The sequence below is a fragment of the Coffea arabica genome, chromosome 9c (genome assembly GCF_036785885.1).
Source record: "Coffea arabica cultivar ET-39 chromosome 9c, Coffea Arabica ET-39 HiFi, whole genome shotgun sequence".
NCBI lineage: Eukaryota > Viridiplantae > Streptophyta > Magnoliopsida > Gentianales > Rubiaceae > Coffea > Coffea arabica.
In genome coordinates, this window is record NC_092326.1 from 41,990,557 (window position 1) to 42,005,914 (window position 15,358).

Here is a 15,358-nt window from a genome sequence, read left to right on the forward strand (position 1 = left end):
GGCAACAATACAACTATTTCCTCCACTGCTTGCAGACTAAATCAACTAAATCAGTCATAAGAATCAAGAAAGATGGTCACGGGCATGCACCAGTTTTCAGTTGTAGAGATGGTGATAGAACATTCACTTAAATTTTAAATGAAGTTACTGCAAATCATCGGCACTATTTTACCATCACAAGAACAGCAAACTAATATCAATATCAACAGAGACTGAAGTAACTGTTCCAAAATCATATCTTTTAAATACAGGGCCAGTTGACATAGCATCAAAACACAAGCATTGCACTGCAGTTACACGATAGCTAAAGTTGCAGGCATTATTTATCTCCTAGTTCAAAGCAAGTCTATCTGATCCATCCAGAAACATTTTCATAACACAGTCAGTCTTTCTTTTCAAGCTCCTTCAGAAAATCTTGATTGTCAACCAGAACCTGTTAAAAGAAAACAACGAATTTGATGAGCTTTCAATATGATGATGGTAGCGCATTTTAAAGCAAAACTAGACAAAGAACATAGACCATATAAAGATTATTTATACAGGATCTTCAGTCATTAAACTATAAAACACATTTGACAAAGAACGTGTGCACTGTGCATCCTGTGTGTTTCATACAATAAACCTTCAAAATTTAGCCATCTCAATTGTTTTCGCTTGTTTTCTTTTTATGCTTTCAGAATCAAAAAGATGTATTAGCTCCAAAGAACCACTTATTTTCGCCAATTTAGGAGGAAACTCAAACAAAAGATGATACATTATAATCTGATAAGGTAAGACCTGTAACTCAAATGTGCATGGCAACATTCAAACCGTTCAACCTCCAAATTTTGGTTGCAACTTGGTTCATTTAATGTCTAAATCACTTACTGTTTTCCAACCATCTGGGTCAACAAAAGACACAATCTTGGTATTGATTCCAGGAATTGGTCCCGGTTGCCTGGTAATCTTCCCTCCAAGCTCTTGAGTTACAACATTTACGACCTCACCACTTTTATAAACATCATCAGTGCTTATTGCAAGCTGGTGCAAACATAACAGCTGTCAATAAGGTAGAAAACAATATGCATCCCGACAAAGAATTACTCGACTTTCAGAAGGCAAATAAAAACCTGTGCGTATGCATTGCCTTTTGTGTATTCTGTCACACCATAATTATATGTCAATTCCAGCACAGTTGTCTCTTGCTCTTCAGCATATCCCAGCATTGCTATGGTGTACTGCATGGAGGTTTAGTTTGGTAGGTAAGATCCATATCCTAGGTGAAAAAATAAATAAATAAAAAATAAAAATCCACATTTAAACAAATACAACCTTCTGTTCCGGTCTATCAGTCTTCTTCACCACCTTCATCCCCAATGCCTATGCAAAACCATACACGTCATTACATTGGACAGTGTAATATTGAAGAACCATTGAACATGGAAGATGCAATCCAAGTGAAACAGTAAATTGAGAAGCAGCTTCAATAAGGAGTTGTAATAGGCACTTTAACTTCAAGATACCTTTTCATAGAACTTGATAGAGCGTTCAAGATCACCCACTCGAAGCATTACTTGACAGAGTGGTTCAGGAGTAGGCCCTCTTTCAATGAGCTCAAAGAGGTAACCGTCTGGATCTTTGGCAAACGCAATGACACTTTTACCACCTTTCACAGGTCCAGGCTCCCTTGTGATGGTTCCGCCCTTAGACTTTATATCTTCAGCAAGTTTGTATACCTTCAAACAAATGCATCAAAAGAAGTCAAGCTAACAAAAAACTAGAATGCAGAAAGTAAATCAACCAATAGAGAGGCACTTACATCTGGGGTTGCAATGGCAAAGTGGCCAAAGCCACTACCAATATCATACTTGTCGACCCCATAATCTGCAGGTAAGCACCAGAAAGAATAACCCAGAGATGACATCAGATCCTTTACTTCCCAATGTGCAATGACGACACACTTCTAATTGACGCTTGATCTCATAACCCTTTTCTCTTATATTAAAAGCACCATCTGCAATTATTCACTCACCATAGGCTGAAGAAATGCATAAAGAAACCAATTCCCCTCACATACAGAAGACATGCAAGTAAATACCAAAGCTACTTTCCCCTAAAAGTTCAATTTTTGCATACCACTTGTTGTATTGATCAATAAGATTCAGCATACCCCGCTACAAAAAGTAGGAGCAACAATAAGCACAATATACCGCAATCAAGTGCATAATGTATACTATACCCATCCTCATGGCAGTAAGCACCAAATTACCAAAAACATTAGGATCCTAAACTTACTGTATGTCAACTCAACCACAAAGTGAGAGTCTTCAGGGCCAAAACCAAGGAAAGCATTGGCATACTTCTCCTCAGGAACATCTCTCTTCCTCAGCAGCTTCATCCCAAAGCATTCCGTATAAAACCTACGACGCCAGAGTCACCATTCAACACATTAAGAACAGAATAAAACTACAAAATCCCATATTCAACAATGGTCAGCTACTTTTCTTTTCCCATAAGCAGTAAAACTTTATACTTGATTGTCCTATCAAGATCACCAACGCGGTACACAGCATGTAAAAATCGACGCTTATCCTTCTTTGGCCATTCCAACAACTCGTCACTTGGAACTGCTGGTGCTGCAGACTCGGCCATATCCACCTATACTTCTCAGCAGCAGATTAGTACCGATTAACGAAGTATTCACAGCAAATAGGACAAAGAGAAAACTTAAGTTTAATTTCATCAGTTTATGCTTTACATTGACCTTTATTTATATTCTATTTTTATTCACCAGGAGATTCAGGCTTATATGTTGAAAGAAAAAGTAAATGCAACCCACTTTTCATAATCAATATAAGAAAAAGAAATTCCTCATCATATTTTCCCTTGATTATCCGTCTTTTTTCATCATGACAATTATAACGTACAAGTTATTTCCTTTTCTTCATCATGACCATTTTATCACCTAAAATCCAAACAAAGGGTTTTGAGAAAAACAAAAAAAAAAATGTAAAAGCAGTAAGCCAACTCCACAGAAAACTCTAGCAAGATCACAACTTTGTATCACCAGTTAAAAAAAAAAAAAAAAAAAAAAAAAAAAAAAAAAAAACTCCTAAAAAAAGCAGAAAATTACTCTTTTTTTTCAAAATATAACAACTTTAAAAAGAAAGAAAAAAAAAAGAGGCAGACAAAGTTAATACTTAATCACCAATAAACAAAAATTTACTGAAGCATGGCACAAAATTATATGGAGAAAAAAAAAAAACAAAGAAACCATATAAATGTAGAAGCAAGAAGATTGGATTATAATTGGAGTGAGAGAGCTTACCAGAGAAAGCGTGAAATAATAAATCCGAGAAATGGAAAATCTATGGATGACCTTCAACAGAGTAACCGGCTGAACTACAGTCTTCCTTTTATTTGCTGTGAAGCGTGAACCTCCTCCTCGTACATATCCTAGAATGTACTACAGATGCGATAAAGTTACGGGGCTGGCCATGACGGCCCGTTTATACTGGACCGCGGTTATGGGATGTACTCCTTTTATGAGATAGCCGCTAAAATGTCAAATAAACACCGAAACATCAACCCAAAAATTTATAAAAAAAAAAAAGAGCCAGAATTGCATTCTTATCCAGGCTCCGTCCCGTAACATTTTGTGAATTATAGTAACATTTTAGTCAAGGAGCAAAGTAGAAAACAATAATTAAGATAGGAGCAAAGTAAATTATGAATTATAGTGTCGGATGAAATAAGAGCACCAAAACATTAAGATAGGGCATGGGATTAAAACAAATCAGGTTCACACTTAAGAAAGTATCAATTATTAGACCATCTAGAAGAAGTATGAGTAAAATATGAACTATTGTATCGATTAAAAAGACAAAAAAAAAAACACGAAACATCAAGTTGGGCACGGGGTTAAAACAAATCAAATTCATAGTTAAAAAAGTATCAACTATTAGATCATTTAGGAGTCAGAGTAAAATATGAATTATCGTGTCAATAAAAAAAAAAAACACCAAAACATCGTGACGAAATTCATACATTAAGAAAGTATGAACTATTAGCCCATCTGTGGTCTCTCCTTGATGAATGTTTGTGTTACGTTAGTTTCATATTTGAATTTTACTAAAACGGAGTTCTTTTACGGGATTTTGGAATTTATTTAAAGGCAAAGTTCCAATCTTTCAACTTGATCTTGATGGACCGAGCAAAGAGAAAAAGCCAAAAAAACAAAAACAAAATTGTGGTTGATATGATAGACACACTTTCATCAATGATTGTTGTTTTGTGCATTTGGGCACACACATGGATACCTTTGATTCCTTTAGATTGTGATGCTATTGCTATGAAGTTGTCACTTATCGTTGAAAAGGCCATCAATCGCTAATGAACAAGGACTAGGTTTGTTTGGATATCACGTTATTTATAAAGAGGAAAATTATTTGTTTGCATCACAAACATATTTTTCAATCAATTTTTTTTTAAATCTTTTTGATCATCTCTAAATCTCACTATATTATATCATAAAAAAATACTGCAGTAAATATTTCAAATAATCTCCTGTCCAAATCCACTTTATTAGTTTGAAGAACTTCCTTTTAATCACTTGTACACACACACACAAAAAAAATGTCCTACCTAACATTTAGGACAAGGAATAGAATGCACAAAATTGATATGTATTTTCCCCTTAGAATCAGTGGATTACAACTTTAGATTTGTTCTAATTTCAATTACAAGCTTAAGGATCCCTCGTTCGATCGTTAACGATTAAACAAAAGATTGATTTGGGCCTGGAGTTGAAACTTGGTGTCAGACAAAGAATAGTTTTAGAATCAGAACCTTTTGTTATTGTTTTTGACGAAACCCAGAGTAGTAGACATCTAGCTCCCTAAATTGATTTGAGAAAATAATGGGCCGATTCTGTAGGCCCTAGTTTAAGGGACTGACCCAATTTATAGCACGTTGGGGCATTTGGTTCACTCAACGAAACTGGGGCCCGAAATTTAACTAATCAAGATTACCATTCGCATAATCAGAATTAATTGTGCAGCGAATTGTTTTATGACTGTGTTGGAACTGAAAGATGAACTAAACTATTCGATACTAGAATCAAATCCAGTTTTGTAAGAGTTCGTCGAGTTTGGTTTGCTAACTCGTCGAGTCAAGTTTGAACGACTTTTTGTGTTCAATAACTTTCAAAACAAGTCAAATTTAAATAAAATTTCAAATTCGTTAAAATAATCAAACAATTCTGAACACTAAATCATTTACATCCCTAATGCCTGCAATACTAGTTAAAAAATTAGGTGATCAATTTCAAACATTGAAAACATTAATTTTAAAGGGGAAATGCAATAAGTAAGACTACACACACATATATGTATGTATGTTAGGCTATCTCATTGAAAAATGGTTCGTAGCTTGAAGGCTTATTTCATTGTTATTTTTGGCACAGCCGTGAACATGAAGAGCAACATTTGAAAATCATTGATCCTTCAACCCTTTTGCTTGAGAAAAGTTACATGGGGTTTTGTTTATGCATACACCTTCAAGAACAAACAAATTCTGGTAAATCAATGCCACGGTCCACATTTGCACCTTCCAGGATGATCACGCATCGGAGGCATTTCGCAGTGTGGAGCTTTCAGAAACGGACACCACAATACATCGCACTCCGCCTGCACTACGCAGGGCCTGTCAATCCCCAAAACCCAGTCCTTAAATGCAGGCCAAAGCACTGCTTCAGTTCCTGGTGATAGACCTGCCATAATTTCTTTTTATTTAGTTTTTTGCAAGCCAAAAAAAAAAAAAAAAAAACAAAAGAGAGTAAAGAGAATTGCTGATATACGTGAGAACTAATCATGGTACTATTATACATTTGGTCTGTAGTTTGTCTGTATCATACGGTATCTTATACAAACAAACACTAATTTAGTCTGAAAAGAAAAGAAAAAAAAATAAACACAAGATGAGTGGTGTGGTTTTGGCAAACTACTATATATAGCATTTTCCTGGAAAGAAAGAGATACTTACAAGACGCCATAATGCAAAGCACCGAAAGAAAAGAAACCATAGATTTTGAAGCCATTTTTATCCTCTTTTTTACTTCTTTAGGCAACAAGACAAGATGCAAACACGAATAAAGGCCATGCTTAGGTCACCCTTGCTATTTATATCTAAAAGCAGAAGTAGAATCAGGGACTAAAAGTCTGAAACTTGGGTTTTTGTTTTTGTTTTTGTGTTAGTAGTAGACTAGGTTAAATGGTGTGCGGATTTAGCCTCATAACTACAAAGTAAGATAACTAGATAAGACATAACACCCGTTAAAACTAGTTAAAGCTTCTACATTAATTTACTTCCATGACTTTAAGCAGTTAGATATTTCTATTTAAGAGTCTATATCTACGTTACTTTGTCTTGAAAAAATGTTATCTACTATTGTAAAATCGGCTCGAATTTGACCTTGTTTGGAAAGTCATTTTTTTTTAAAAAAAAATTTACCTTTTTTGTGAACACATTTTTTAATTATCTTTTTATCTCACATATCAAATCCCTACAATGCATTTTCTACAAAAAAAAAAAACTCTAAAAAATTAAAATCCAAACAGGTCACGCAACTAGATTGCAGCCAGGGGGAAGGGAAGGAGAAGGGAGGAAAGAGGGAAAGGGAGGGAGAGGTGGCGGGGGAGGGAGAAGGGAAGGAGAAGCGAGGAAAGGGGGAGAGGGAGAGGGAGAGAGAAAAGTCAAAAGAAATTTTTTTTTCTTTTTTTTTTTTTTTGCATCTGCTCTTCGTGCTGGGGGGTGGTGGGGGAGGGAGGGAGGTGGGGAGAGGGAATGTAGAAGAAGAAAAGAGAAAATAAAAGAAAAAGAAAGAGAAAAAGAAAAAGAAAAAAAAGTTTTTTATATTAAAAATATTTTCTACAACTTTTATAGTAAATTATAATAAAATTTTAAATAAATACTCAAAAAACTCATTTGACAAATGGAGCCTGAAAATCTTTAAATTTTTTGGTAATTTAGAATTTTTAAATGGTTGTTTTTTAATCCTTCCACCTCTCTCTATACCCTTTCTCCTTTCAATTGCTACTTTTAGAACTTAAACCTCGAACCTAACAATAATGAATGGAAACAACTCTAAAAAGTTTTCTCTTGACCAACGGACGGACCATTCTTGGTAGCTTTAAAATCTTTGAACTAAATTCTCATATCAAGAAGTTGTCTCTTTTGGGGTCGTAAAAGGTCCTAAGGCTTTTTTTTTTTTTTTTTTTTTTGGCTAACGGAGTGGATGTTCGTATCAATCCTTACGGAACTCGATTAATCTCACTCCGGCCTAGGAAGAAAGGTCTCATTCCCCCGAACACGATAATCACAGGATTCGAATTCTTGCGGGTATTGGATACCAGCTCTTAAGGAAGCTTGTTGAGACCAACCGAGTTATCCATGAGGGACAGACAATTTGGTGGGAGACAAGGGTTGAATCTCCTGACCTCCCACACCACTAGACCCTTGACCTCCCACCCCATCATCAGGGAGAGGTGGTTCCTAAGACTGTTTAACTTACGAAATGATACTGCACCAGTGCCCTCCCATGCATGCTGAAGTTCAATGGATGTATGATCATTGGATGATAGAACACTCATTGTACGGATTTTCACTGTAAAAATCCACCCTCTCCGGCCATTATAAATATACACATTTTATACATTAAATTTGTACTAAAAGTTTTGATAGTTGTTCATCATTTGAATCTTATGATTGAGGGTTGTCCCTTCGTCAAATTCAAAGGACCATTCCTCCATGTGTGATGATGCAAGGAAACACGAGGCAACTTGGGCTGAAACCGAGAGAGAAGGACTTGCTGTTTTGAATATGGAAGAAAAGACCGATCCAAAAACAACAGACAAAAATTAAACAATAGTTAAAAAAAAAAGCATAATTAGAGTATTTTCCAAAAGATTACTTAAAGTGTTTTGGGACATTTATCTTAAAGACTGATAACTCAAAGAGAATATATTCATATTATCTTCGAGAAGAATTTTATCGTGCAAAGGCAAGTGGACTGCAATTTATTAATTCTTTTCATAAAAACTTTGAGAAGAATTTTATCATGGCAAGGAGAGTAGACTGAAATTTAAGGAAAAAAAATTCACATCAAGACAAAAGAATTAAATAGTTTCTTTTAAATAAGAGGTCTTGAATTCAGAACTATCGTGCCATTTAATCTAATCTAATCCAACCCTACCTCGAATTAAATAGACTCCACCGTGTCGTTTCTTTTTTCCACAATTACTACGGATCTATCTTCTACTTAATAAGATTTTTGAATATTTCTGTATATAAAAAGAAAAAAAAAAGACTCTATTCAACACGACGTGAAAATCCAAATCGCCGCTCCTCCGTGTTGCAACAACTCTAAATTGAATAGAAAATCAAAACAGACAACAAAATTACCTCTTAATCTATTATTTTACTAATTCTTTTACCAAATTAGGGGAATAACGCTCAATCAACTTGGCAAAGAATGCCTAAAAAAAAGCCATCATATATATATATATATATATATATATATATACGTATTAAAAATTTTGAAATTAAATCTTCGAATATGAGGATTGAAAAAATTGAGAGGATACAATCATGCAACGAGTCAATTATCCAAGAGATTAGATGCAAATCAGGAATTGTTAGAATCATGAGGCCCTCAATAACCAATAATAAGTCAGAAAAAGTGTTCCACAAAAAGTAAGGAATATTTTAAAATAGGAAGAAAAAGAGATCCAAGTTTGGAATCTAAGGAGATGTGCCTTTGACTGGTGCGAAATCCGCAGCCTCTCCGCACCACGACTCCTCTCACCTTCTGTCAAATGACGAAAGTGCTGACCCAAAATAATTAAAATCGTTAGCCAATCATCATTTGCCATGTCAGAATTTAACCGGACTCAAAATCACGTCCAGGTTCAATGAACCTGGAGAGCCACCTCCTCCCTCGCTCCCTTCTTATAGCTTCTCATGTTTTTCCTCTCCCATAACTGCCTGTGACTCTCATTTCTCTCTGATCCTTAGCCGCTCCGAAGAAAATCATACTAATTCTTTGCAAACCCAGAGATCAAAAACCTTAATTTTTACAGAATTTTACGTCGTTCCTCATTTTCTTGAAAGGAGAAATAGTAGAATGGCTTTGGCTTTTAGTTCTTCACCGGCCATTCATGGTTCTTTATCTTCTTCCCATGAGCAAAGTAAAGGTAAATTTTGGCTTTTTTTTCCTGTAAGAATTTATGTTGGTTTCTTGGGTTCTCTTTTATTAGTTTTTAATTTGTGGGCTGTTCTTTTGCACCAGTGGGCTCGCAGTTTGGTTCTTTTCAGCATTTGGATCGGCCGCATATTTTATCATCTTCGCTGAATGTTTCCAGGAGGCGGTCGGCGGCGGTTAAGCCGTTGAATGCGGCTGAGCCGAAAAGAAATAACTCCATTGTTCCATCCGCAGCAACCATTGTTGCGCCAGGTAATTCATGGAGTCTGGTTATGTTAAAAAATTTTGCCTTTGTTTCATTTTTCATTTTTAAAAAATTTATTTTTTGATCAGTTTGGGCTTAATAATGTGGTGCAATTACAGAGGTTGGGGACAAAGTTGAGGAAGAGGATTACGAGAAATTGGCCAAGGAGCTTGAAAATGCATCACCACTTGAGATTATGGACAAAGCCCTGGCTAAGTTTGGAAATGATATTGCTATAGCTTTCAGGTGAAGTTGTGTGTTACTTTTTTCTTACTGGCTTGTTTTCTGTTAGTTGCAGAGTGATTTTAGTCCTTTCATATTCAGTCTTAGGGTCCGATTGTATTACTACTTTGTGATACATGTATAGTTTTAAATGGAGGAAAATCATGGTGTTTGTGAATATGTATACTTGCTACTACATGGTAATGTTGAACAGACGATTCCCCGGTTTTACTATTAGATATCAACATAAGGCGAGGTCTGCCTGATACATGGTAAGTCACTTTAATATGGTTCTTGAAGCTCAAGGTGATTTATGTTCTTGTATGATCATTTTCGAACAGAATTCTTGTGACATGCTTGCATGATCCTGTGGACAGATTACAAAAATTTGATCATATCAGTAATGTGAAAGGATTATAAACACTAGATTTAGAGGGCCTTGCAGTCTGGCTTGATGTATTTAACTTAGTGCCTTGATTTATGGTTATGGCAGTTTGATGATTACTTGCTTTGGTATTTTAGACCACTGGGTTTTGATGAATTGTAACTTAGACACGTGGATTTTTATTATCTTCTGAACGAATGCGGATGTTTTTGTGCAGTGGTGCAGAAGACGTGGCTTTGATTGAGTATGCACGATTGACTGGTAGACCATTCAGAGTATTTAGTTTGGACACTGGGAGGTTGAATCCCGAGACATATAAATTTTTTGATACGGTTGAGAGGCACTATGGGATTCACATTGAGTACATGTTTCCTGATGCTGTTGAAGTTCAGGCTTTAGTTAGGAGCAAGGGGCTTTTCTCTTTCTATGAAGATGGTCACCAAGAGTGCTGCCGCGTGAGAAAGGTCAGGCCCCTGAGGAGAGCCCTCAAGGGATTGCGTGCCTGGATCACTGGTCAGCGTAAAGATCAGTCCCCGGGTACTCGATCTGAGGTCCCTGTTGTTCAGGTGGATCCTGCTTTTGAGGGCCTGGATGGTGGATTAGGCAGTTTAGTTAAGTGGAACCCTGTGGCAAATGTTGATGGCAAGGATATTTGGAATTTCCTGCGGGCCATGAATGTGCCTGTCAACCTTTTGCACTCACAAGGTTACGTCTCAATTGGATGTGAGCCGTGCACAAGGCCTGTCCTGCCTGGGCAACATGAGAGAGAAGGAAGGTGGTGGTGGGAAGATGCCAGGGCTAAAGAATGCGGTCTACACAAGGGCAACCTGAAGCAGGATACTCTGAATGGCAATGGAAATGGGGCTGTCCATGCAAATGGAAGCACAACTGTTGCTGATATTTTTGATACGAAGAATATTGTGAGCTTGAGCAGGCCTGGGATTGAGAATTTGCTAAAGTTGGACGATAGAAGAGAGCCTTGGCTTGTTGTGCTTTATGCACCTTGGTGCCAGTTTTGCCAGGTGATTAATCTCACTATACCTTTGAAACATTTTATTTGCCTACATTGACCTAATTAGATCATCATTCTCACTATGATTTATATAATGTCAAGCAGGCAATGGAAGGATCATATGTTGAGTTGGCGGAGAAGTTGGCCGTTTCTGGTGTGAAGGTTGCAAAGTTCAGAGCAGATGGTGACCAAAAAACATTTGCACAGAAAGAATTGCAACTTGGCAGCTTCCCAACTATTCTCTTTTTCCCCAAGAACTCCACTCGGCCCATAAAGTATCCAACCGAGAATAGAGATGTTGATTCTCTGATGGCCTTCGTGAATGCACTCCGGTAATGGCATTTAGAATGTCAAACTGATTGAGAAGCTTATTAGGTTTACATTCCTCATCTCCTAGCTCAACCAATTCAAGTTGGAAGAAAGGAATAGGACACTGGTGTTGCTTGAGGGTGGTACACGTTGGATGATGGCAGACTAGAAGTTTTGGAGAAGTTCACGTTCGCAGTTGCCTTTAGTTTTTGTCTGAGTGTCTTATTGTATATTGTTCATACGTAGATTTTAGTCCCTTCTGTTTTTGGACTTTCCATGTTCCTTCTAAGGCCTGTTGGAGCTATTTTGGACAATATGTTCCATACGTGGTTCATTGCAGCTGGCCTTATGGATGTGGAATTATTATGTCTGAATCCTGAGTTTCTCCATTTCTCTGCTCGCTTGATTTTCGATAGTGAATCGTTACATCTTACGATGAGAGGACTGAGGAGAGGCGTTATAAAACATGAAATCTACATTCATTATCAATGGGGTGGGCGCTGAAGCCGTCTAGCAAATATTAGGAATTTGGATCAAGAACTTAGGTGGCACCTGGATTGATTTATTAATATGTTGGCACAAAGGTTTGCTACTCTTCTGTCCGGATAAATGCTGCCATGGTGGAGCATTAACAATATACTAAGAGGATCAAGTGACAGTAACCAAATTGGAGTGTTACTTGGAATCATCTGCCCTATAGGAGAAATTTTAAAGAACTCTTTCTTTTACTCTCTTGAAAATAGTAGGACGATCAACTGATAATTTCAAAAATTGGAGGGTCACTTTGTGTATCATCTGCACTAAAGAATAAAAGCAAAAGGCAAAGAGGTTGTGGAAACTAACAAGGAATTCGATCATACCGCCAACGCGAAAGTAGCCTTAGGGGTTTAGTCCATTTTCAGATTCTCAGGGACAGAATACAAGTGTGATAGAACTTAGGAGGGAATCGACTCTGCCTTAAAGGTGGCCGTTACGTTTTCTTAAGAGGCATAATCTTAAGAGGCTTCGTGGAGTCGCCAAGTCATGTTCCAACCGAGTTGAGTGGATCTTTAGTCTAATCGAATCCAATCTCAATTTAATTTTATCAAGCTCGAACTCAACGAATTCTAAATGTAACAACTAGAGCTTAAAAAAAAATAATTATTTTTTTAAATGAATAAAATAATTATTGTTGTTAACAAATAATAAAATATTAGAAATATATATATAATTTTACTATTAAAATAAAAAATAAAAATATATATAATCGAGTCGACTTGCGAACTAACGAACTGAATATTTTTGAACTCGAATTCGATTTGATTAGTTTGAGCTCGACTCAAACTCGATGTTGATCGAGCTTGACTTGAGATTTGACTCGAATTCGATGTTGATCAAGTTCGAGTCGAGTTTTGATTCAAACTGCTCACGAGCGGTTCGATTCATTTGCAACCCTAAAGTAGACATAGCCATGGTTCTAAAATCCTCAGTTCCAATTTAAAAACTTATAATTTTGATTCTTTTGAACGATGAAATTTGAACCGACCCGGTTACAGTTCTTGAATCTCCAGTTACGGTTTCGATTCCTTTTGATTATGATTTTAGTTCTTTTAGTTACATGTAAGTACTTGTTATTATAAAATTGATTCTAAGTAAATATGACAACGAATATAGAAAAAATTGAATTTTATTGTATTATGATGTGACAAGGAAAAAGAAAAATACATATTTTATTAAAAAAAACCTCAATTTATATTGAATGTTTTAAATAAAATAAAAAGATACAAAATTTTCTCATTGTTGAAATAGAGAAAAGGGAAAAAAATCTCAATTAATTAATTATCGTCATTGCTTGCAAATGTACTAAAATATATTGTGTTCTTCATCTTCATTTTTTTTCCATTTCTCGAAGTCTATATTCTTAACTTTAGTCCAATCATCTACGCTTGCTCGAAATTTTAATAATTCTAGAGATAATTTTGCTCTTGATTCATCTATATTCTATTTCTTAGAGTGTATTTTTTAGAAGGTTTGAATAGGTCTTGAACCGTCAGTTCCAATTCTAGTTTTGATTCAAATTTTTTATGAATCTGAACCTAAATCTTTAGCCACGTTCATGGTTTCGGTTCCGATATCTCAAATCCGGTTCCGGCTCTAGCTCAATAGATTGATTCGATTCAGGTTCAAATCTCAACCGTGACTACTCCTAAATTAGGTAGATCTTTTCCCCAGGCTTCCGTTATACAATGTCCCTTATATCCGTTCATTAATTACTAATTATCCAGGTAACTCTCATTTTCAGAGCTTTAAGAATTTCATGAATCCCGGGTTTTAATTTCTTACTCTTGATTAGAGCTGTTAAATTTCACGAGTAGTTCGAAAGCTTGTTAGAGCTCGGCTTGATAAGGCTCAAGCTCGGCTCGTTAGTTGCGATAAACGAGTCAAGCTCGAGCTAGAAATGTGCTAGTTTAGTTAACGAGCCGAGTAAACTCGGCTCGTTTGATATCCGAGTAACTCGTTAGACCTCGTTAATAAAGGGCATATTTGTCATTTTAGAAGTCAAAAGTATAAAAATTGAAAATTATAGATTTTATTGAGATTAATTTGCACGAGGTTGAGCTCGAACTTGTACGAGCTCGAACTCGTGCTCGTGCTCGAGTCGAGTTTGTGATAAACGAGTCGAGCTCGAGCCACATGTACATTTGACGAGCCGAGTTCGAACACATTTTAAAGCTCGTTTGCCTAACGAGCTCGACAGCCAAATACTCGGCTCGATTAACAGCTCTACTCTTGATAACGCTATTCTAGAATCTTATTAGAAGTATTTCCATTAATCCTATTTCTTTATAATTCAAGAATTGTTAATGAATTAGGAACAAACTTTTAATTTCCAATTCAAATCATTGACAACTTGATAAAGGAAATCAAAGAGATGCTCGAAACCCTTGACGAAGACAGGACGCAAAATTCGCATTGAAAATTGGAAGCAACCCATAATTCCTTGAACTATAATTGAGCTTTTATCAAGCTACATAAACTATTATGGTCAACTGCATGTTGCTTCGTCATTCATGGTACAGCTTCTTTTGGGCGGGCATTCAAGTCTTTGGCATCATTTGCAGTTTCAGGCTTTGCTGCAGAATTTTCTGGTGGGTGACATTCGCAGATCCTGCTGACACACTTGAAGGAGGTGGTTCCGGGCGGACAAATAAACTGGCAATCATCGTCCGAATTGCAATGGACGAAAACAACTCGCCTTGCTTCAACCCCGAATAAAACACCTGCAAAGTTTATTCAACATACACTACTTTAATTAAATTCTTCAGTGGATAAACAGCGTAAAATCTCCATCATGCTATACTAGAGAGAATCTATTGGAAAAGCGTTTAAATGGAAAAAGTAGAGATGCTGACAAGGTTCCATCACGCAAAGCGCCAGGAGAAAAACTACTAAGCTAAATGCTGTCTTCATATTTTTCTTTTTCTTCTTGTTTTAACTAAGTTGAAATTGTACGAAGAGCTAATGCAAGCGGATATATATGTATATATATATAGCCATACAACTATTTTTGCGGTACACAGAACGTAGTCGAATCTTTAGTTACCACAAATTTGAAAAGGCAAAAAAAAAAAAAAAAAACACATAATTATCTCCAAATACTTGTGCCAAAAATAAATAATAAACAAGTGGATGGTAGTGCCATCCATTAAATTGTAATTTAACATGGAAAGAGTGCCAAAAACTTTTATATAGGAGTGCCAATATCATTTGCCTTCAATTATTTGGATCTGTATTTTGATAGCCCAATGTTCATTATGGTGGCGTGTATATTCGTGGACTAATCCACTCCAATTTTAAATTCGTGTATATTCTCCCATTTTTTGACCCATTATAGAGAATCTAAGCAAGTCATAATTAGCACCAGATTCAATACCAAAGTTAGCTAATAGTCAACTTTTGGAATAGTTA

General features: G+C 36.2%; 2 protein-coding genes across 3 annotated transcripts; one reads left to right on the forward strand and one right to left on the reverse strand.

The window, feature by feature from the left end:
• Positions 1-174: 174 nt before the first annotated feature.
• On the reverse strand, positions 175-3,514 carry LOC113708521 (lactoylglutathione lyase GLX1). Of its 2 annotated transcripts, none has more exons than XM_072065310.1 (9): positions 3,308-3,514; positions 2,513-2,642; positions 2,275-2,399; positions 1,799-1,863; positions 1,503-1,715; positions 1,312-1,359; positions 1,110-1,217; positions 868-1,020; positions 175-433 (listed from the first exon to the last, which is right to left on the reverse strand). In XM_072065310.1, the coding sequence occupies exons 2-9, from the start codon at positions 2,629-2,631 to the stop codon at positions 383-385; spliced, it is 882 nt and encodes a 293-aa protein (XP_071921411.1). In that variant the 5' UTR covers positions 2,632-2,642; positions 3,308-3,514; the 3' UTR covers positions 175-382. The 2 variants fall into 2 exon arrangements, with proteins under 2 accessions (XP_071921411.1, XP_027086789.1); XM_027230988.2 differs by having other exon boundaries at positions 2,513-2,637; positions 3,308-3,511.
• Positions 3,515-9,000: 5,486 nt separating this feature from the next.
• On the forward strand, positions 9,001-11,799 carry LOC113707639 (5'-adenylylsulfate reductase 3, chloroplastic-like). Its single transcript, XM_027229904.2, has 5 exons — positions 9,001-9,230; positions 9,326-9,490; positions 9,602-9,728; positions 10,307-11,111; positions 11,207-11,799. The coding sequence occupies exons 1-5, from the start codon at positions 9,161-9,163 to the stop codon at positions 11,435-11,437; spliced, it is 1,398 nt and encodes a 465-aa protein (XP_027085705.2). The 5' UTR covers positions 9,001-9,160; the 3' UTR covers positions 11,438-11,799.
• Positions 11,800-15,358: the final 3,559 nt, after the last annotated feature.